This window comes from Notolepis coatsorum (genome assembly GCF_963971535.1).
Source record: "Notolepis coatsorum genome assembly, chromosome: 20".
Classification (NCBI taxonomy): Eukaryota; Metazoa; Chordata; class Actinopteri; order Aulopiformes; family Paralepididae; genus Notolepis; species Notolepis coatsorum.
In genome coordinates, this window is record NC_140184.1 from 6,959,724 (window position 1) to 6,983,816 (window position 24,093).

General features: G+C 42.8%; 2 protein-coding genes across 2 annotated transcripts in view; one reads left to right on the plus strand and one right to left on the minus strand.

Moving 5' to 3' along the window:
• Positions 1 to 16,144, plus strand: part of nav2a (neuron navigator 2a) — a gene marked incomplete at its 5' end in the record, with an annotated part of 40,041 nt that extends 23,897 nt beyond the window's left edge. Inside the window, 8 exons of the mRNA XM_084337642.1 lie at positions 482 to 662; positions 5,401 to 5,636; positions 6,651 to 6,802; positions 7,389 to 7,460; positions 8,342 to 8,538; positions 9,839 to 9,957; positions 12,247 to 12,447; positions 13,798 to 16,144. Of these exons, the coding sequence (XP_084193768.1) occupies positions 482 to 662; positions 5,401 to 5,636; positions 6,651 to 6,802; positions 7,389 to 7,460; positions 8,342 to 8,538; positions 9,839 to 9,957; positions 12,247 to 12,447; positions 13,798 to 13,923 (1,284 nt within the window). The 3' untranslated portion in view covers positions 13,924 to 16,144. The remainder of the gene's footprint in view (positions 1 to 481; positions 663 to 5,400; positions 5,637 to 6,650; positions 6,803 to 7,388; positions 7,461 to 8,341; positions 8,539 to 9,838; positions 9,958 to 12,246; positions 12,448 to 13,797) is intronic.
• An 845-nt stretch (positions 16,145 to 16,989) lies between these two features.
• On the minus strand, positions 16,990 to 21,875 carry dbx1a (developing brain homeobox 1a; the record flags this gene model as incomplete). Its single annotated transcript, XM_084337888.1, has 4 exons — positions 16,990 to 17,337; positions 18,608 to 18,810; positions 20,882 to 20,983; positions 21,491 to 21,875. The coding sequence occupies 4 exons, from the start codon at positions 21,873 to 21,875 to the stop codon at positions 16,990 to 16,992; spliced, it is 1,038 nt and encodes a 345-aa protein (XP_084194014.1).
• Between the last annotated feature and the right edge of the window lie 2,218 nt (positions 21,876 to 24,093).

Genomic DNA, 24,093 nt, shown 5'->3' on the forward strand with positions numbered 1-24,093 from the left:
GGATGTAAAAACACCAAACCTTGATAACTGATGTGTTTATTATAGGATGTATATAAACACCATACCTTAATAACTGCTGTGTTTATTATAGGATGTATATAAACACCAAACCTTAATAACTGCTGTGTTTATTATAGGATGTAAAAACACCAAACCTTAATAACTGCTGTGTTTATTATAGGATGTATAAAAACACCAAACCATAGGCAGTGTGGAGGGAACGTCCACATTGTACACTCATATGAGTTACTGATCATAATACCCTCTCTACGAAATAAATCTATCAAAACATTCATTCAAACCTTTATTTATTCTTAAAAAGACATAAAATCAGCACACAATTGACAGAATAAAAAACAATGCATAAATGTGCAGACATAAGAATAGGTATAAAATAAGCACAATGACGCTCGAAGGCATGTGCACCCCCCCCCCCCCAAAACAAACACTGATCACTAAACAGCAGCGGTCTGTTCCCCAGGAGTACATCACCCACGTGGACCCGGCGGGTCAGCTCGGTCTCACCTCGGAGAGCGTGGAGCGCTACAACATCGGAGACATCCATCGTCATAGCAACGCGGGGGGCGTGGCCCACACCCCCGAGCTGCTGCCCTGCGGGTACCTGGTGGGGGACAGCAACACCATCAACATCCAGCTCAAAGGTACCTGGGCCGGGCACGTCTTCTTGTTAAGCCCCAGGGTCCCCCAACCCCCCCCCCCCCCCCCCGAAATAATTCAATTTTGAATGTATAATTCAAATGGATTATAATTCAGTACTGTATCTACAAATCCTTCCATTTAATCATCTTCCCTTTATTCATTTGCTTAGATTTATTGATCTCAAGAAGGTGCAGAACGAGCTCAGTGAGCGAAATCCCTCCGACCTCAATGTTAGCGTGATGTTATCTAGCGTCGAAAATGCAAAGAAATATTATGATTTATATTCTCCTCTGTTTCATCACAATTTACTCGAGCCTAGTAACAGACACAATATTTCTGACACTGGGAATACGTGCAAATTGACCTCAGAAGAAGTGGAGCAATCTTCCATTTACTTGGGCGTGTACTTTCAGGCGGATTTTCAGAAAATAGGGCTAGAGTTTAACAGGTTAAACAAGTCAATACAAGAAGAAACATCACAATAAATCGAGAACAAAACAAAAACGTAAAATAACGTAAAGAATGTAAAATAAATAAATGAATGCAACACTCCCCCACGCGAAGGTAAGGGAAAAACTCACTAAAAACCTAGCAATAGGAAAAAAGCACTACAGGCGATGTGGAGGGGAGAAACCTTAGAAGGGCCGTTCAAGGGGGGGGGGGGGATCTCCCTTCTTCGATGTCGGTGATAGTAGTGTTGCAATAAAACAGGCGAAACAGTTGGTAAGCATGTACATATATGTGTAATGAAACACAAAGAAGTACATGCAATAGCAACTGGGGTACAGTACATAAGAACATTTTGAAAGATTGAAAAATAGAGCTGATGACGGATCCATTAAGACACTCTGATGTCACGAGACCGCCGCCATCTTGGTATAGGGGGACCATACGGATTTCTACCATCAAATCCATGCATTGAGCTCCGTTTTTATTACATGTTTTATCACATTCTTGTTCATTTCATAACATTTTCATACGATTTGTTTTTGAAAATATTGAGGCCAACATGGCATTTCACTATTTCGAAAGCCTTTCTGGTGATTCTAAGGCGAGATATGAGTCTAAGAAACTCCCCCTGATTACCACGACCACAACACCAGAGCGAGTTAGCCGAACGTTAGCCACCAGCCACTTTTTCCTCTGTGATGGTATAAAACTTCCGATTTGGATTTCTGTTTTTGTCATTAGTATAACGCGTAACACAGCAGCTCTTTGGCATTGTGAAGGACTGAAGAAAATTCCGCTTGAAAGTCTTTAATTTGCCGCTTTAACTATCCGTTTTTCCACTAAATGAAGTGTACACAATGTACCAGACTGAACAGGCTCCCCCCACGCTGCAGTTGCCTAGCAACAACAGACAGGAAGTTGACTTCGAGAATGGGGGCGGCGTAGAGAGGATCGCATCACTAAACACCAGAGCTCAGACGTCAGCCTCTCTGGTTCCATCTGTTCTCATACGGTTTCAACCTCTCTATACGCCTGCTAACCCATCCAACAGAACTGGCCGTTAGGGTTGGGTACCGACCGAGTTGGGTACTTTTAATTACTGTCCCGTTTCTTGGGTCTGTGGAAAGACCAGGCGAGGTCAGAGGAGTTTGATCATATCTGGATGGCCAGACAATGTTGAAATTTAAAAACATAATACATGATCATGCAATTTAGTTTGTGGTGGTGTGTTTACAACGATAAATAACAATGTTAAAAAAAACATTACAACTGAAATTAAATTCTTTGTTATTACAGACAGATAAGTACTGAAAGAAAGGTACCGTTGGGTACCGATACCGAATTCCAGGAACTGGTAGTGGTATTGGTATCAGTTCAAATGTGAACGGTACCCAACCCCACTGGCAGTGTATTGAATTATTGTACATCTTTCACCAGAGGCTTATGAACGTAGAGAAAAGACTTCAGGAACCACTAGGGGCCGCCAGAGGTTCATTTCATTTCATTTCAAACCTTTATTTAAACTTGAAAGGCAACTGAGGTTTCCCTCATTTACAGTCATGTCGAGTGTACACACAGAAATAAGCAAAACAAGGCATATAAAATCATAACAATAAGACAAGTAAGGATAACAATCAATTAAAACATGTACAACTTGATTGAAAAAGGTTGGAGATCAAGGTTTTAAACTCTGCAACAGAGCTTTACTGTTGGAGTTCATTCCATGAGCTAGAGGGGCATCATAGCAAAGCGCAGATTTACCCTGTTCTGATCCAACTCTGGGGACCTTAAGGACCAGCCAGTCACAGAACGGGTTCCATAGGTTCCATAATTCCATTCCAATAATGATGTAGTATAAGGAGGTAGCTTACCAATAATGATGTAGTATAAGGAGGTAGCTTACCAATAATGATGTAGTATAAGGAGGTAGCTTACCAATAATGATGTAGTATAAGGAGGCAGCTTACCAATAATGATGTAGTATAAGGAGGTAGCTTACCAATAATGATGTAGTATAAGGAGGTAGCTTACCAATAATGATGTCGTATAAGGAGGTAGCTTACCAATAATGATGTAGTATAAGGAGGTAGCTTACCAATAATGATGTAGTATAAGGAAGTAGCTTACCAATAATGATGTAGTATATTAAGGAGGTAGCTTACCAATAATGATGTAGTATAAGGAGGTAGCTTACCAATAATGATGTAGTATAAGGAGGTAGCTTACCAATAATGATGTAGTATAAGGAGGTAGCTTACCAATAATGATGTAGTATAAGGAGGTAGCTTACCAATAATGATGTAGTATATTAAGGAGGTAGCTTACCAATAATGATGTAGTATATTAAGGAGGTAGCTTACCAATAATGATGTAGTATAAGGAGGTAGCTTACCAATAATGATGTAGTATAAGGAGGTAGCTTACCAATAATGATGTAGTATAAGGAGGTAGCTTACCAATAATGATGTAGTAAGGAGGTAGCTTACCAATAATGATGTAGTATAAGGAGGTAGCTTACCAATAATGATGTAGTATATTAAGGAGGTAGCTTACCAATAATGATGTAGTATAAGGAGGTAGCTTACCAATAATGATGTAGTATAAGGAGGTAGCTTACCAATAATGATGTAGTATAAGGAGGTAGCTTACCAATAATGATGTAGTATAAGGAGGTAGCTTACCAATAATGATGTAGTATAAGGAGGTAGCTTACCAATAATGATGTAGTATAAGGAGGTAGCTTACCAATAATGATGTAGTATAAGGAGGTAGCTTACCAATAATGATGTAGTATAAGGAGGTAGCTTACCAATAATGATGTAGTATAAGGAGGTAGCTTACCAATAATGATGTAGTATAAGGAGGTAGCTTACCAATAATGATGTAGTATAAGGAGGTAGCTTACCAATAATGATGTAGTATAAGGAGGTAGCTTACCAATAATGATGTAGTATATTAAGGAGGTAGCTTACCAATAATGATGTAGTATAAGGAGGCAGCTTACCAATAATGATGTAGTATAAGGAGGTAGCTTACCAATAATGATGTAGTATAAGGAGGTAGCTTACCAATAATGATGTAGTATAAGGAGGTAGCTTACCAATAATGATGTAGTATAAGGAGGTAGCTTACCAATAATGATGTAGTATAATGAGGTAGCTTACCAATAATGATGTAGTATAAGGAGGTAGCTTACCAATAATGATGTAGTATAAGGAGGTAGCTTACCAATAATGATGTAGTATAAGGAGGGAGCTTACCAATAATGATGTAGTATAAGGAGGTAGCTTACCAATAATGATGTAGTATAAGGAGGTAGCTTACCAATAATGATGTAGTATAAGGAGGTAGCTTACCACTAATGATGTAGTATAAGGAGGTAGCTTACCAATAATGATGTACTATAAGGAGGTAGCTTATCAATAATGATGTAGTATAAGGAGGTAGCTTACCAATAATGATGTAGTATAAGGAGGTAGCTTACCAATAATGATGTAGTATAAGGAGGTAGCTTACCAATAATGATGTAGTATAAGGAGGTAGCTTACCAATAATGATGTAGTATATTAAGGAGGTAGCTTACCAATAATGATGTAGTATAAGGAGGTAGCTTACCAATAATGGCCTTAAAAATTAAGAAATACCAGTGTTTGCTGCACCTCTCCGTCAGAGAGGACAAACCAACCTTCTCATAAAGGACACAGTGATGAGTGTCGTATCCATCATTATTAGTGATGAATCTGAGGGCAGAGTGATATACACAGTCCAAGGGTTTAAGGGTGGAGGCCGCAGCAGCATGCCTCTAAATGACGTCAGTTCTCTGCCTCTCAAAGCCGGTGGACCAGGGTGCGAACCACGGGGGTTAGCCAGGGAGACATAGCGCCCCTTAATCAGACATCAGCTCCCCTGAAAACATGATTTGTGAAATTTTGCTGGGGTCTTTAAAAATACTGACAATAAATGCTATTTTTTGCAAATGCATTTCTATTTTTCTCAATTTTCTGTATCGTCATCATCGTGTATAATTTGGCTATTTTGATGTATGATTCATGATTGCTCACTAATCCGCCGTTGATGTATGATTCATGATTGCTCACTAATCCGCCGTAACAGATAGCGACATGTGCGTCTTCATCATGCATGCAGACCTGTGTGGCGTGGACTATGTGTGGTTCTGTAAATAGCTTATGTCTACAGCAAGCGTCACGGTATATGGTTCGCACACTGCGTGGACGTGTCCTCTAATTCTCACGAATGACACGCGTGTGTGTGATGTTCTCCTCCCCCCAGGCGTGAGCAGTGAGAGCGTGGACTCGCTGGTGTTCGACACCCTGATCCCGAAGCCCATGCTGCAGCGCTACGTCTCCCTGCTGAGGGAGCACCGGCGGGTCATCCTGTCGGGCCCCAGCGGCACGGGCAAGACCTACCTGGCCCACCAGCTGTCCAGGCACCTGCTGCTGCTGGAGGGCCACGCGCTCAGCCCCCACGCCGTGGTCACCTTCAACGTGGACCACAAGTCCAGCAAGGTAGAGGGGCACACGCTCATAATATGGGCTGTCAAAGTTAATGCTTTAACGTTGGAGATTCATTTTAATAATTTAAAGCGTTAAATTTTTTTTAATCTAGATTAATCTATGGAGTGAAAAATGTTCAACGTTCTGAACTTTCAGCAGTATCTTTGCTTGTTCTTTTTTTGCATTGACTTCATGCACCTTTTTGAAAATCATCTGACATGAAGACGGAACACATTTTTGTTGTTAATATGATTTATATTACTGGTAGTTCATACAAGACATTATCGTCCTCTAAGCCAGCGGTTCCCAAACTTTTTTGGCCGTGCACCCCCTGTCACCTCCCGACCTAGCTGACGCACCCCCCAATGGGTTTCTGTTAGAAGAAATTGTTGCTGGTCTCCGTGCACAGATTTTATTTTTTATTTTATCTCTTCCCACGGCGACTATGGATAGGGAATTTCTTTATTTAATTAAAATGTTCACGACAACATGGATGCATGTACTCTGCCAGCATGTTTAATATCCATAATACTAAAGGTTTGACTAAGATTTTAATGAAATTTTATTGTAAAAAGAAATAATAATAATATTTTTTTTTCAGAAACAAAAACAAATGATCAGTATCACGTTATAACGTGAAACGTTTATTGTTATAACAAGATGTTTTTCACGCTATAACAATATATATTTTTCACGTTATTTTACGACATACAAACTTTTCTTGTTATAACAATATACTATTTATCACCTTATAACGTGAAACGTTTGATGTTTTAACGTGATAACTTATTGTTTTAACATAAAACGTTTCACGTTATAATGTGATAACTTAGTTATAACTATAACTAGCGCGTTATAACGTGAAACGTTTTATGTTAAAACATAAAATGTTTCACGTTATAAGGTGATAAATTATCCTTTTTTCTGTTTCTGGTGTGGCAGCAATACACTTCCGTAGATACGTATACATGAGCCTCTACCGGGTTCTGTAGCCTATACATCATCATCACTCTTTTCTCTCTGTAGGAGTTGCGTCAGTACTTGTCTGGCCTGGCGGAGCAGTGCAGCGGGGAGCCTGGGTCAGAGAGCCCCCTGGTGGTCATCTTGGATAACCTGCACCATGTCAGCTCTCTGGGGGAGATCTTCAACGGCGTCTTCAACTGCAAATACCAACAGAGGTCAGCACTCGCAAACAAACAAACAAACAAACAAACAAACAAACAAACAAACAAACAAACAAACAAACTAAAAGTAATGTACTGCTACTTTATTTATTACAAACAAGAACAAGAGCTAAGAAGAAATGCAAAGTGCACATAAAGAAAACTGCGCCCAGCAATATATATATATATATTCTTTCTTTATTATTATTTTTTTGCTGGGCACAGTTTTTGGCACCCCCCTCTGGGTGGCGCTCTAGGCAACCGCCTATGTGGCCTATAGGAAGCTCCGCCCCTGCACACACACACACACATACACGGCCAACTTTATTTTAGTCATCTTATTTTATTCTACGCTACATTTATTGTATTGCACTGCACACTTTTTAGAACTGTATAGTAATCTTTATTTTAGTCATCTTATTTTATTCTATGCTAAATTTATTGTATTTAAAAAATATATATATATTGGAAGCTGCTATGGTCGAGGGACCACAATAAATAGGATTTCACTCTTCTTGCTGTAAAGTACTGAAATGACAATAAAGGAATCTGAATGTGAACCGATGTCACCAGTATGCTGACGGCCTGTGTTTTCTTGCAGCCCCTACATAATTGGAACCATGAGCCAAGCCACGTCCTCAGCCCCCAACCTCCAGCTGCACCACAACTTCAGGTGAGCCGCCGCGGTCACAGCATCCCCCTCCCGTCTGTCCGTTCATCTATCATAATTCATTTAGCATCATAGAATAGAATAGAAGTACTTTGTTAATCCAGAGGGAAATTCAGCACCACAGATCGCTCACGTTAAACATTTCTAAAATATACAGTCCAAAAATATACAGTAAAATGTCAAATGTACAGGAAGATATACAATGATTTATATACAGTCTGGTGCAAGAAAAGTGGAGTGAAAAAAGTGACATTAAGTATATTTCAAGTATTTCAAGTATTGCCCAGTGTTACACGTATTTCAAGTATTGCAAGTATCACAAGTATTTCAAGGATTGCAAGTATTGCAAGTATTTGAAGTATTTCAAATATTTCAAGTATTTCACATATTTCAAGTATTTCAAGTATTTCAAGTATTACAAGTATTTCCAATATTTCCAGTAGTTCGCGTATTTCACGTATTTCACATATTTCAAGCACGTATTTCAGGTATTTTTTTGTTTTTCTAGTATCTCATGTATTTCAAGTATTTTAATTATTTCAATTACAATGTTGCCTCTGATTCTTTATTTTTTATGGATATACACAGTCATTAAGTAAAATATTGTAAAATCTCTCTACCACAGAGGTTAACCCTTTCACGACCACACTACAGAAGGTTAACCCTTCACTACCACACTACAGACGGTTAAGCCTTCACTACCACACTACCAAATGGTTAACCCTTTCACTGCCACACGACAAAGGGTAACCGTCTGCAGTGTGGTAGTGAAAGGTTAACCTTCTGTAGTGTGGTAGTGAAAGGGTGAATGCCTAATGATTACACGTATAAATACCGTGCGTGTGTCGCTCCTTTAAACACGTGTGCTGGTCCCCGCTGGTCAGGTGGGTGCTGTGTGCCAATCACATGGAGCCGGTGAAAGGCTTCCTGGGGCGCCACCTGAGGAGGAAGCTGATGGAGGTGGAGATCGGGAACCGGACGCGCAACATGGAGCTGGTGAGGATCGTCGACTGGATCCCCCGCATCTGGCACCACCTCAACCGCTTCCTGGAGGCCCACAGCTCGTCGGACGTCACCATCGGTGAGGAGAATAATAATAATAATAATAATTCATTACATTTATATATCGCTTTTCTAGACACTCAAAGCACTCCCCACAATGTACGGTGGAAATTGCCTCCTTCACCACCACTGGTAGCACCCAACCTTGCATGGGCTACGCAGGCTCAATGGCTGCCATACAACTGGCACCAGGCACACCTCACACTACACACAATGGCTGAACGGCTCAGGAGACTGGGATTGATATCAGCCAATTAAGGGGAAGGGATGATTAGGTGGCCTTGATGTCAGAGACCTGATTGGGAATTTGGCCAGGAACGTCGGGGGAACCCCCTGCTCTTTTACGATAGGAGTCCTCACCGTCCTGGGTTCTTTAACGATCGAATTCAGTCAGGACCTCGGTTTTTAGCGTCTCATCCGAAGGACGGCACTCGCAGCTATGCGGTGTCCCTATCACTGTAACAGGGGCATTGTTACTGACTAGTTCAGAGGACAGAGTGCCCCCTGCTGGACAACAACAACACTTTCCGACAACGGCCTTAACGAGCGGCTCGAACCGGTGATCTTCCGTGAAAACATACTGGAACATGTGTAACAGAGTGTAACTGTCTACCACTGCCCTACACTGTAATCATAATCATAATCATAATCATAATAATCTTAACTACCCACCTCATATTATAGTCTAGGCATATACTCGGTATGATAGCATGTACAACAGTGCTGTATACCGCATATTTATATTTGCATTTATATTCTTATATAATATATCCATAGTTGCATATAATCCCTCTATATACTTACTTATACACCTGCATAATATAACCCATAGCTCTGTATGATAGCATGTACAAATGCTGTATATACTATATATATATTTATTCTCACCACATATATATCTATCCCCACCATATCTATCTGTACATGTCCTACTCTTACTAGATACGCTGCTGGCCAGTATACTCACTGTCTTTGCACCTGTATCACTGTACATATTATACTACAACTCTGTACATAACATCTGATTAGCGCTACACACAGTAGTACTAATTTGTATATTTTGTACACCGTTTAATAACCTGTACATTGTATATTGCTGTTGCACTTTACTTCTTTTCTTGTACTGTACTTGTGCCGTATGACGACAATACATTTCAATCTAATCTAATCTAATCCAAAACACATGTTGTACTTTCATCTCTCGTTCTATACTTACTGTACTCTGCTTTTATATATACGCTTCAAACCGTACGTTTCAGGAAGTTCTTTTTCTTTTGGACCGTGTCTCATCATCTTTCTCTCCTCTCTGTCCCGCTCAGGTCCGCGTCTGTTCCTCTCCTGTCCGATGGACGTCGAGGGATCCAGGGTCTGGTTCACTGACCTCTGGAACTACTCTATCATCCCCTACATGCTGGAGGCCGTCCGGGAGGGTCTGCAGGTAACACACACTGTTATGTACTAGAGGCCTGATCACTCCTGTGTCACGGGGCATGCAGGTGAGGGCTGCCAATTAGTTAATTAGTGCTGATTGGTTACCTGCTGGGAGGTTTAAAACCAGCCAGGGAAACACACATGCAGGGTCTGTGTTTAGAAGAGTGTGGGTTACCAAACAGATAGTCACGTTCTTCCAGTCCTTATCCTTTATCTTACACTAGTAATTCCTTAATATAGTAGCACTTTGAGTTAATACACAGGTTTTGGTGTCGGTTTTGCACATAGGTTGCGGGCCTTGAGCCAGGGTCGTAACCATGGCCGTAGCCAGCTATGAGGTCACCGAGGTCCGGACCTCGGTAACTATTTGCGCGTGGGCCGTTGAGATGCAGAACAGGGGCCGTTTGGTCAACGACCGGCCCATTTGGTACTGACTGACACTCGGCCGGCCCAATAATCACATCTCTTACTAAGCCCCTCCCCCACTAGGCTGGGAACAGCGGCCCATTATGCGTGCTGCGGCCCAATCACATCTCTTAATAAGCCCCCCCCCTCTCTCACCTGTTTCTCGTGTTCTCGTGTGAGAAGAACAGATGCGGAACAGGAAAAAATGGAGAAACAGAAGGGGGTGCAGAGAAATTGCCGGCGGAAAAAATCAGAAAACTAGTGGATGCTGAAAAATATAATCACAGACATGTTTGCTGCTTCAACGTCGTCATCCACAATAATACTAGTGCAGGTGCAGCAACAAGTTCAACACAGCCTCAGGTAGCCAGCCAGGCAGAAGGGCCGAGGAGGGACGGTGAGCTGGAGGAAGAACCTGAGGTAGTTTGTGTGTGCCATCTCTGCCATGGTGATGTCGATAATAATATGAATGATAACGTTATTTGGTCAGAATTGCGTTGGCTAAAATAAGCCCAGAGTGACCGTCACATCTAAGCTGATCACCACTACTAATGAGACGCTGCCCCCTAGTGGCCGGCTGTAACAAACAAGCACACCATTGAAACCACACATACAAAGATCTAACTATTACTCCTCTGAGCATGAATATAAAACAAACAGGTGATCTATTAACTGTGTAAACCTTATGCAATATTCATCATTGATATTTGGATACTTGAAATCTGTATGAACTGAGTAGTTAGTACCAAATGAATGAATGAATGAATGAATGAAGTTAGTATAAAAATGGAACAGCTCCATGCATTAATTGAATAAACAACTATTTGCTCATTACCAGTATGGTATGGTTTAAATTGTACAGCTTTTTGCACATCGTTGTCAGGGAATTCCAACAATTCTGGACCTGAATGTACCAGTTCATTGTAATCATCTCTCTCTCCTTATGTCTAGTCAAGCCAGAAATGGACCTCCCTAATTTCTAAACCCTGGCTGGGTGGTGTCCGACCGATTATAGTGGGCCGGTCTGGGCCAAAAAAAATTTAAATGGACCTCCCTAATTTCTAAACCCTGGCTACGGCCCTGGTCGTAACACACACACACACACACTTTTGCTAAACAACAGTACATGTGTTGTTGATGTATAAATGGCATTCGACAGGATGATGTATGATACTGTATATACGCAAATCAATCCAATGTCTAGCTGTGATTGGTCAGAGCGTTTGTACCGTTTGTCATATTGTAGATGTATACGTGCCTGTCTGTACAAGGCTCTCCCTATGTACTGTATACGTTGATGCAGGGGTGTAAAGTACTTGAGTAATTGTACTTCGTTACCATACTTAAGTACTGTTTTTTGGGCGATTTGTACTTTACTAGAGTATTATTAGGTTTGTATACTTTGTACTTTTACTCAATTACATTTCAGAGGGAAAAAAACATACTTTTTACTCCTTACATTTAAAATGCAGACCTACAAAGTACAAAGTACAAATCTCGCAGATCCAACCATTTTAATGAGTATATTTGTTTCTCTGGCCGAACTAACGTTCACGCTATTAATCCTGCGGCCGCGCTTTATTTAAAAACAGCCAATCAAATCCCCATCAATGGAAAATGAACCCGCCCATACCCATGCTGATTGGTCCTTCCTTGTGCAAGACTAGAAAGTGGGGATCTTTGATTAAACACCTGCTATCAGAAGAATAGACAGTCAGAAAAAAAGTTTTTACTTTTACTTTTTTAGTACTTAAGTACATTTAAAAGTTCTGGGTCCTTTTTACACCGCTGCGTTGATGTTCTGCGCGATAAGAGGAGCATTCGACGACGACGACGAGCACGGTGCGTCCACGTTCTAATTTGTACACTCGCGTGGTTTCTCTCTGTGCAGCTGTACGGGCGGAGGGCGGCGTGGGAAGACCCCGCTCGCTGGGTGATTGACAGCTACCCGTGGTCGGCCACGGCCACTCCAGCCGATTGGCCCCCGCTGCTCCAGCTCCGCCCCGAGGACGTGGGGTTCGACGGTTACTCCGCCCCCCGAGAGGGGGTCAGGAAGGAACCACCGCAGAGCGACAGTGACGCAGACCCACTGGTGAGAGAACACACACAAACACACACACACACACACACACACACACACACACACACACATACACACACACACAAACACACACACAAACACACACACACACACACACACACACATACACACACACAAACACACAAACACACACACACACACACACACACACAAACACACACACAAACACACACAAACACACACACGGGGACGGGATGGGTCAAAGCACAGAGAGACATTTCATCTGCGACTCAGTGAATGTGTTCCTGTGTGTCGCCCATCTCGCATGTGTGTGTTCATCTCAAAGTCAATGTCAACTTTATTGTCATTTTCCTTCATGTGCAAGACATATAGAAAAATTGTATTGCGGGGCGGTTAGGTGGCCGAGCGGAGATTGCGTTCGTCTCCAAGCCCGGAGCTGTGAGCTGGATTCGCCTGTTCGAATCCAGCTCACAGCTCCGGGGTTGTCACCAGCTTGGCTGGCCGTCTGCACTAATACAATTGGCTGTATTAGAGGGTGGGAGAAGCTGGCGGGGTGGGTCCGGGTCGTTGTAAACAGCGACTCCTACAGTTCGGTCGGGGCGCCTGCTAAGCGCGGATAGGACCTGAGTGGGATAGTGTGATCCTCCCACACGCTACGCCCTCTCGATGAGAATCCGCGCTGCCAGGTGAAAAGAAGCGGTGATTGGCTGGACGTGTGTCGGAGGAAGCACGTGGTAGCCTCCACTCTCCCAGATGATCTGACTGTGGGGGGTAAGTGCGCAGCGACCAGGAAGGGACTGGGAATTGGCATACGACTAACATTGGGATGGGAGAAAATCGGAGGAAAAATGGAGGGGGAAAAAGATCAAAAAAAAAAAAAAAAAAAAAAATCAATAACAGTAGCTAAAATGAATAAATATAGAGGTAAAAGAGAACTTAGCGCAAATCTTCTAGCAGCAGTGGTACATAATAAATATAAATATGGCAGTAAACTAAAATAATGTAAAAACTAAAATAATGGCAGTAAAGTGGCAGTGAGTTAGTTGTGTGTGTGTGTGTGTGTGTGTGTGTGTGTGTGTGTGTGTGTGTGTGTGTGTGTGTGTGTGTGTGTGTGTGTGTGTGTGTGTGTGTGTGTGTGTGTGTGTGTGTGTGTGTGTGTGTGTGTGTGTGTGTGTGTGTGTGTGTGTGTGTGTGTGTGTGTGTGTGTGTGTGTGTGTGTGTGGGGGGGGGGGGTGTCAGTGGGTGGGGGGGTGTTTAGTCCAGAGACTGTGGGGGCAGAGTAATCTGCATGACAAATAAAGACTTCTTCTTCTGCATGCCAAATAAAGACTTCTTCTTCTGCATGCCAAATAAAGACTTCTTCTTCTTCTCTCCTTCCAGATGAACATGCTGATGAGGCTGAAGGAGGCCGCCACGTCCTCCGGCCCACAGAGCTACGACAGCGACTCCAACAGCAACAGCCACCAGGACGACCTCCTGGACTCGTCACTGGAGTCCACCTTGTGATGCGGCGGGCAAAAAGGAACATTCCGCCTTTTTTTTTTCTTTTTTTTTTGCACAAAGAACTTTTCCTGAGAATTTGTTTTCACGCCACAACATCGAGCCACCTTACTTTACTTTGGGTGCGGGTAACCCAAATGTGACAAAAGAAAAGAAGAATTCTGATCAGAAAATGAGCAACAGAAGTTTGTACCGCAAAACGCTCTATTTTTGCACCGTCGTGGTCAGTGGTTCATCGTTAGCCTGAGCTTCTCGTCGTGATGTATTTAAACAGAGAAAAACACACACTCACACACACACACTCGCACACACACACACGCACACAAAGCGTGACACTGTGGATAATGTGTCACCGCCGCCATCACTACCACCACCATCACATCACACACCACCAGCGAGGAATCCTCCAGCTCCCTCCACCTCCAGCTAAAGAGGCTATAGGCTCCTCGCATTGCTTCCTATAGCTGCAGTGCGCGAGACCCACCTGCAGAGGGAGCTACAGGCCCTGTCGTCCGCAGCGTCGGTGTGGAAGGCTGAGCGCACCGCTGGCTGCTGTGTGAGACCATTATTAAGTTGGTGGCCACCACCACTGCTAATCAACCTGCAGGGCTCAGGGTGGAGAGAGGTTGCTTGTGTGATCTTTAAGCCTTTAGAGAGGATTCCAGGTGATCGCCTGAAATACAAGTTAAGTTCTCCTGCCTGTGGACAGTGGTATAATTACCGCTGTAATTAATTTGTTCTTGCATTTCACCCCTCAGCCCCCCCCCCCCCCTGACATCACCATGAATAATGACCCCAAACGGGTTCCTGTAGCACAAGTCTTCTTCTTTGGTGCTGGACTGAAATAAAAAAAACAAAACAATGCCTTACTATTTTGTAACAAGATGATGTGCATTAGCTACTTTGTCTGAATGGCTGTAAACTCAACAGGGCTCTCCGGGTCAACGCTGTCCTCGATTCCTGCTGTAGAGGGCGCTGTCCTCGATTCCTGCTGTAGAGGCCGCTGTCCTTGATTCCTGCTGTAGAGGGCTCGTGGTCTCCAGTTGACTTTTTTTTTTGTCATATCAAACACCAATGCCACGTTATTGAATAGAAATTCATGACAAGCGGGACTTCTGGTTAAATATTCTAATAACTACCCCCCCCCCCCCCCAGTGCTGAAACGATTGTATATATTTGGACAACCAGCGAGATAAAAAGAAGAAAGACCCATTTGTTTGGTGCTCTAAATCAATACCTTTTCTCTATTGATTATGTGGGGGAAGATGAAGACATTGTGGTGTTCTTTTTTTTTTTTTCTTTTTTTATACCTCATCAACCTTAAACTACGACCCAGTGCTTTTGCCACATGCTTGTTGTCTGTTTCCTTTGTGTGATTTGTAATGAAAACATGTTTGATTAATTATGTGACAACCAGTGTATATGCTGCTCTGTTTATAGTGATATAATTTACTTGAGATAATGGTATATAAAGATAGGCATGTGGGTGAAAGGTTAAGGGTTGGAATGGTTTGGCATCATTTTTAGTGGCTTGCAAAACATAGAATATTATACTTTACATTTGTCTCCCACTCAGCCTGCCTTCTATGGACTTTTTGAGCCTGCAGGTCATTTGAGTCCAGCGTTGCTTCTGTTGCTTTTCAGTGTTTTTCTGTTGTGAGTGTTCCTGGTCACCAATCCTATGCAACATTCATTTTGATCTCAAAATGGAAGCCAAACCTGAAGGCGTGCTCCGGAGTTATTTTTTTCAGCACTGCCAAGAGATGTACAGCATGTAAACATATTTGTGAATATAATTTAGTTTGGACTTGCGTTCCATGTTCTTTGTCCATAATAGTATGTCTGTGCATTCTAAGAGGGTCTCTTATTATGGTAAATGTATAAGCACAAAAACAGATAAAGTATGTGTTTGTTTGTCTTGTGAAAAAAAAAGCCTGCTTTGAGAGGTGTGTATGTGGACGTGTATGGACTCATAAACTCAACGAATGTTTAGCCTTCTTTGCTATGTAAATTTTTTTTTATGTAACATAACTTTGTAAATTGTTGATAACCTGGCGACATTTTGATGACCTTTTGTAGCTGATTTGTAACAGTACTTGAAAATGAGTATTTTGTGTACAGTCTCTTTACACCAGAGCAGACTGGTGTGGTTTATCATCACTGCTCTCCCCAGGGCTTTGACAATTAAATCTGATATCACTGTACTAGTCTTAAGTTATTGTGATTCAATAAAATTAACGATTATTTATGATTGAATTTGATCTTGTTGTTTTTCTTTCTGCAGTATATGCTACACGACTCCATACGTGTCAGGAATATATGGCAACATATTTGATTGTGCTTAGAATATAACATTACGCTAACAATTACTCAATAGTCCTATACCTTGTCAGACTGAGCAATGAACAGATTGGCATCCAGAGGCAATGAAGTATTTAAATTTTTATTTGGTATTTGTACAAGAAAAAAAGTGTGAAATATCAATAAACATATGTACAGCACATAATACATTGCAACATACTTATTAAACAAATTCATATAAATTATTCACGAAATAGCTACACTTTTTTTTCCAATAAACAACTCTATAAAAAGTCAAGGTAATTGTAACTCAATATTCTTGGCATAAAATGTCCATACAAAAATTGTACAAAATACTGTACAGTTGAAAAGAGCTGTGCAAAACAGCAAATTGTTTCTCAGAAGCATATCCTGTAAAGTAAGCCCTGTAGATATTCCAGAGTTTGACTGAAGTGTGTGGCTTGTGGGAACACCTGTCTCAAACCCCGCCCTCTTTTCTTGATCCTCCAATCACAACTGTCGCTTACCTCGGACAAACCAAGTTTGTCCGAGGTAAGCGACAGTTGTGATTGGAGGATCAAGAAAAGAGGGCGGGGTTTGAGACAGGTCCATTGTGTGAAATATTCTCAACGGTTGGGGCGTTTATATATATAGGGTCTAAAAAAGGGATACAGCTTCTTGCAAACCTGGTCACATACAGTTTATTTCCGCTTTACAGCCGGTCACATATAGATGGGTTATACCTATATCTATTAAGTTTATCATAATAAATTAAGAAACCGTTATTTCTTCTTCGTCTGACTCTGAGAAGTCCGAGTGTTTGCTGGAGAGGGAGGGTGAGGACGTGTTGGAGCCCACGCTGTTCTGCTGGCTCCCTGCCGCCGGGGAGTGGTGGTGACACAAGTCCGCGGCTCTCATCACTCTCTCTCCTCCAAATGGATCTTCCTCCTCCTCGTCCTCCTCTTCCTCGGCCGAAGACTTCTTGCCCACGTCGCTGAGGTCTGGGTGCGGGTTGGTCTTGGTGGGGAGGGTCTGCTCGCGGCAGCCTCCCGAGGACAGCAGCTCGCGCTCCTTGGAGTTCCTCCACTTCATGCGTCGGTTCTGGAACCAGATCTTGACCTGGTGGTGGTGACAGAGGGGTAACGGTACAAGAGGTCAGTCGTGGTGCTGCGTGGTGGTGATGACAGAGTGGTAACGGTACAAGAGGTCAGTCGTGGTGGTGATGACAGAGTGGTAACGGTACAAGAGGTCAGTCGTGGTGCTGCGTGGTGGTGATGACAGAGTGGTAACGGTACAAGAGGTCAGTCGTGGTGCTGCGTGGTGGTGATGACAGAGTGGTAACGGTACAAGAGGTCAGTCGTGGTGCTGCGTGGTGGTGATGACAGAGGGGTAACGGTACAAGAGGTCAGTCGTGGTGCTGCGTGGTGGTGATGACAGAGTGGTGACGGTACAAGAGGTCAGTCGTGGTGCTGCGTGGTGGTGATGACAGAGTGGTAACGGTACAAGAGGTCAGTCGTGGTGCTGCGTGGTGGTGATGACAGAGTGGTAACGGTACAAGAGGTCAGTCGTGGTGCTGCGTGGTGGTGATGACAGAGTGGTAACGGTACAAGAGGTCAGTCGTGGTGATGACAGAGTGGTAACGGTACAAGAGGTCAGTCGTGGTGCTGCGTGGTGGTGATGACAGAGTGGTAACGGTACAAGAGGTCAGTCGTGGTGCTGCGTGGTGGTGATGACAGAGTGGTAACGGTACAAGAGGTCAGTCGTGGTGATGACAGAGTGGTAACGGTACAAGAGGTCAGTCGTGGTGCTGCGTGGTGGTGATGACAGAGTGGTAACGGTACAAGAGGTCAGTCGTGGTGCTGCGTGGTGGTGGTGACAGAGTGGTAACGGTACAAGAGGTCAGTCGTGGTGCTGCGTGGTGGTGGTGACAGAGTGGTAACGGTACAAGAGGTCAGTCGTGGTGCTGCGAGGCTTTGAGAGGACTTCCGCATTGTTTGGGTCACGTGTGGAAGTGTGGATCATTTGAGCATTTTTAAAAGTTTGCATTTTGTACTTCATTGTTTGCATTTGTACTTTATTTTGAGACTTTAGTTCGTCCTTTAGTTATATTGTATATTTTGTATAGTGTTTGTTTATTCTTTTAACTTTTTTTTACTGTATATGAAGCACAATCTCAGGTGGCTCATACAGAACCAAGCATTTCACTATAATGTACAAATATGTGACAAATAAAACAAAACTTGAACTAAACTTGACTCATGTTAACTGGTCTGCTTAAGTGTATCTATTTTACACGGAAGCCTTTGATTTGTGCACGCAGGCAATTACGCAATTGCAATTGCAATGACACAGCTCAAAAGCTCGTGCAGGTGTGTTTGGTGATAATTACCTGGGAGTCCTTCAGCGCGAGCTTGGAGGCCAGCTTCTTCCGGTCGGGTTTGCTGATATATTTCTGCTTCTGGAACATCTTCTCCAGCGCCTTGCGCTGCACGTCAGAGAACACCGCCCTCCTCAGCATCCCTCTGCGGGGTTTCCCTCGGGCCGCCAGGGGCCATGAGAACGTCCCGGGGATTGGCACAACAGATGAAGATACTACAATAGAAGAAGAAGAAAAAAAGGGAAATAAATGGTAAATGGTGCGTTTATATATAACAGCTTTTATCCAAAGGGCTTTACAATTTGTTCCTCACATTTTTACCCATTCACTGCACATTCACAGACCTATGCGGTGGAGGCGACCATGCAAGGTGCCAATCTGCACATCTGGAGCAATTATAGGGTTTAAGTGTCTTGCTCAAGGACACTTCAACACACTGCCTGGGAGGAGCGGGAATCGAACCGGGAACCTCCGGATTACCAGACGACTGCCCTACCTCCTCCCACTGTTGACCATAAGATTTTTTTTTTTTTTTTTTTTTTTTTACTTTTTTTTTTTTGGCAACTCACTCACAATGAACCGCTGGCAATAGTTGTAGATGAGAAGTTTCCTGTTTACTGTGGCTCTCCTACACTCCAGTCCGCTTTGCTTCCAAACTTTTCATCCTGTTATTATTATACTGAATGCGTAATGGGATGCGCAATACGTCTCCGTTTGGAGTGAACTGGCACGAGGTGACTAATTAGCACATTGGACGGTCCCCAAGCGCATTGGTATGGTAAAGAGGTAGCATATCCCTTAAGGAACCCCGCGAGGGCGGATAGTGGAGTTAATAAACCGTGAACGGTAATTGTGTAGTAATGAACTAGCGTAGAAAAGACCCCGGACAGGCGGCGAAGGCCATATATTATCGCAACAAAAGGAGATTTACACTTTCAAACTAAACACCACTGCATACCAGAATACTGATGGCCCCCGGGGGCCCACAGCGCATTTCACTGCCCTCAAATCATTTTCATTAAATGAACACGAAAAGCTATTCAGGACGGCATTCAACGGAGCCCATGAAAAGACTCCAGCTCCATTATGGTTTGTCTGAATGAAAGCACGGACTAGCGACTTTATAGACTTTTCCAAGAGATTATTCTTTATCTCACCTCGTTGATTGGCCCAGTTTGAGGATAGAGGAACGTTTAGGGCATAGTGAGTGCGTATTCGAGGTCACAATATCCTATATATATATATATATATATATACAGGGAAACACTTTTTAATAACACCATGCACCTATAATTATATCTATTTATTACAAAAATATTTCCACTACATCCATACCTAATTTTTGTGTTTGTGCATTTTCAAAAGTTTGCATTTTTTGTACTTTAGATTTAGCATTTTTTAGGTTGTACTTTAGTTTGTATATTGTCTATTGTATATTTTGTATAGTGTTTGGACCTTGTTCTTTTGACTGTTTTACTGTATGAAGCATAGAACCAAGCATGTCACTGTAATGTATACATGTACTTTATATGTGACAAATAAAACAAAACTTGAACTTGAAAATGCTTATAGGGTTGAGATTTGAAGTTTGGATTTGTAGTGAAGAATAAAAAAAATAAAAAATAAAAAAAAATTGAGATATTGTTGGGTCTTCCCTTACAACGTTATAGTTGCCCTTAGCTCTCACTCCGTGATAATGGACAACAACACGCTATGTGGTCTTGTGAGAATATTGAAAACACTCAATAGCGCCTAATAGGGAAATTAGTGCATGACTGGTCCCCGCCTCTGGCCCGCCTGGTAAAAGTCACCCTCCCGGGTGTGTGGGTGGCTCCTCGCCCGGTGGGAGCTGCTGACCACATTGGTCACGGCGCTGAAAGCTTTGTGCCCCGGCGCGGTGGGAAAACGCGGGACCGTGGAAATGCCGAAACGCCCCCAAATGGGAAGAAGGGGGACTCACTCGCACCCCGCCTCAAATTTAGAGCGTGACGATTTGGGATAATTGGTTAATTAGGGGGTGTGGGTGGGACCAGGCAGGGGGGCAGGCAGGGTCCCATTAATAAGACATTGATTTCTCCTTTCCTGCAGGCAGGCTCTGAACCCCCCCGAGTCATATATTTCAATTACACACAACATTATGAAACATGTACTAAACTCGCGTGCATGCTTTTGAGTTCAATCGGTATTTTTGAATCCCATACTTTATATAACAGACTGGAAAAAAAAAAAAAAAAACATGGCTATTGAAACAGGAAAAAAGAAAAGTACTTAATAAGATGGTCTTACCTGGTAAATACGGTGTCCTGAATAAAGGGTGGAAGGTCCCGTCAAAGTAGGGGATGGGGAAGGCCTTGTGGTGCATGCTGTGGACCGTAGGGAGCGAGGCTACTGTGGGTGAAAACAGCACATAATATACAGTCAGAAATGAGTCAACGTTAAAGGTTAAGAATAATAAACCTAGTAATAACACACTAATCAATCAAATCAGAATAATAAACCTAGTAATAACACACTAATAAATCAAATCAGAATAATAAACCTAGTAGTAACACACTAATAAATCAAATCAGAATAATAAACCTAGTAGTAACACACTAATAAATCAAATCAGAATAATAAACCTAGTAGTAACACACTAATAAATCAAATCAGAATAATACACCTAGTAATAACACACTAATAAATCAAATCAGAATAATACACCTAGTAATAACACACTAATAAATCAAATCAGAATAATAAACCTAGTAGTAACACACTAATAAATCAAATCAGAATAATAAACCTAGTAGTAACACACTAATAAATCAAATCAGAATAATAAACCTAGTAATAACACACGAATAAATCAAATCAGTGTGTGAGCCCTTTCCCCCCCCCCCCCGGCCCACTTACAGGTCTTTGGTGATGACGGTGCCAGGATGGCGCTGACTCCAAACTTCAGAAAAGTGGAATCCTTGCTGCTCGACACCGAGGTGGTTTTGGGAGAGGAGCACGGCTGCAGCACCCCTCGCCCCGCGGCGGGGGGCATGATGATGCCGCCGCCGCCTGCACCGGGGTAGGTGTTCCCCGCCGCCGGTGACGGGACAGTCCGGTTACTACAGAGGTAACTAGGGGGGGCGGCGGGCCCCCTGCTTATCCGCAGCAGATCCTCCACCAGGAAGCCGGTGTGGTGGGACACCGGGAAAGCGGCCTGAAAGGACTGGTGGAAGGGCAGGGCCGCGGGACGGTACAGTCCCGGGTACATGGCAGGGGGCGCGATAACGCCGGGGAACATCATGGTCCCGTCTGCTGCTGCGATGCAATAATAAAGGACCTGCAGGATGGCTGTAGAAATGCTCCGTCTGCGGGGAAAGTGAGGCTCTCTAGTCTGAAAGGCTAACTCTTCTGGTTTCCTCACTGCAGGGGAAAGGCATGTTATATAGCCCGCCGGTGGCCCCCCCAAATCTCCTTTCAGGGCTGACAGCCGCGACAATAGGGTTCAACAAAGTTCTCCACATGGGACGCTTTCATGCAGACATCCACCAGCGCGCTGATTGGCCCAAAGGACGCAATTTATGATTGCATTAGACTTCATAACAAGCAAGCAACACACAATGTCCGCTGCACAAAAGAGGCACAGTCATCAATTTTTTCTTTTTTGTTTTGCATATTGACCACCACGTTCCACGTTTGAGGTTCTTTGAATTTTGTGTTTAGTTGGCGCAAGTGTGGGCTAATTAAAAAGCAATATTTAAAAGATTCAAACATCGCTTTGGGGAACTTTTAATGAGGACTTAACTTATTAAAGAATCTGCTTATTCCCCCCATTCTGGTCCCCTATTCTTCTAGGCCACAAAAAGCTATGCATACAAGGGGCAACATATACATATTCAACATTATTGAATATGTTGGCAACATATTCAGCAAAAAGATAATTGCTGGCGCCCAATAGCCTAACATAAAGCAACGATACGCTTGCATGATATTGGCTATTATATCACCATATCAATATGCATATATGTTTTGCTTGACATTGCTATGTGGAGGCCGGTGCCTATTTCAAATGTACAATTGTTTTAGGGTTTCATAAAGTCCAACAGTCCTTATTAAAGCTCGAGGTTCTCCCCTCCTTTGCAGAGTTTTAAACCAACCAACCTTCGTCAATCAAGTTGTGTACACGTTTTAATCGATTGTTATATCATTACTTGTCTAATTGTTATGATCGTATATTATGCTGTGTCACGATTTTACATGCCTTTTGTGTGTGTGCTTAACTCTACGTTTCGCTTAATTAATAACTCTGTATGTAACACTCGACGTGACTGCAGATGAGGGAGACCGCCGCATGTGCCTTTCGAGTTTGTATAAATAAAGGTTTGAAATGAAATGAAATAGGATTCTCAACACTCAATCTGGACCTCGTCATGGAATAATGTCTTAACGGGATTTCTGCTATCAAAACGCTTTAACAGATGTGTTAAATATCACGGGGTTTGTCTTCATTCAGAGAGAGAGAGAGAGAGAGAGAGAGAGAGAGAGAGAGCCGCTATAATAAACGCATTGCGGGGAGAGAGAGAGAGAGAGAGAGAGAGAGAGAGAGAGAGAGAGAGAGAGAGAGGAGAGAGAGAGAGAGAGAGAGAGAGAGAGAGAGAAGTGTGCGGCCTCCACCAGCATGTGCCACTGATCGCGTTAACCATGAACTAACTGTCACCCTCCCTCAGCTGCATGCAGAGCCCCTATAGCTCTCCTTTCTCTCTCTCTCTCTCTCTCTCTCTCTCTCTCTCTCTCTCTCTCTCTCTCTCTCTCTCTCTCTCTCTCTCTCTCTCTCTCTCTCTCTCTCTCTCTCTCTCTCTCTCTCTCTCTCTCTCTCTCTCTCTCTCTCTCTCTCTCTCGCCTTCAAAAAGCCCTGCTACTGCTGGAATAAAAGCATTGATTTCTAAAGGCGGTTTTGTTCTGCTATTTTAACCAGCTGAATAAAAGTGCATCTGTGATTTGATTTAAAACGCATTCATATGAGCGTCGACACAGTGGAGAGCCCGTATATAAAACTCTTATTAAAGCCACTTGGGGAGGCCTGATGGCCCGTGTTCCCTTCAGCTTCGTTGGCCCCACAACCTGCTCTATATATAATAAGCCCGTCCCGTCAGGACGAGATGTATATATAGGCTACCTATAGGCTACTGACTGGAGTGGGGGGTTAGAGAATAACACATACAATAAAATAATACATTAAAACTCAAACACATATATATATATATATATAAAGATCGCTACAAATAATAAATAAATATCTGGTAGACGTGTCCACAACTTTGTAGGCTATACTTAAAACATGTGAGGTCTACAATTATTGACCTATAATCCATATTATTTTAAGCCGCCAATCCGCCATACATATACATAGCTCCAGTTCAATATTCCTTTTTTCAAAAACATTTCTTTATCCTACATCATGTGGTTTTATGTTAAAACTATGCCTGGGCTATATGGAACATATTATACACATATATATATAT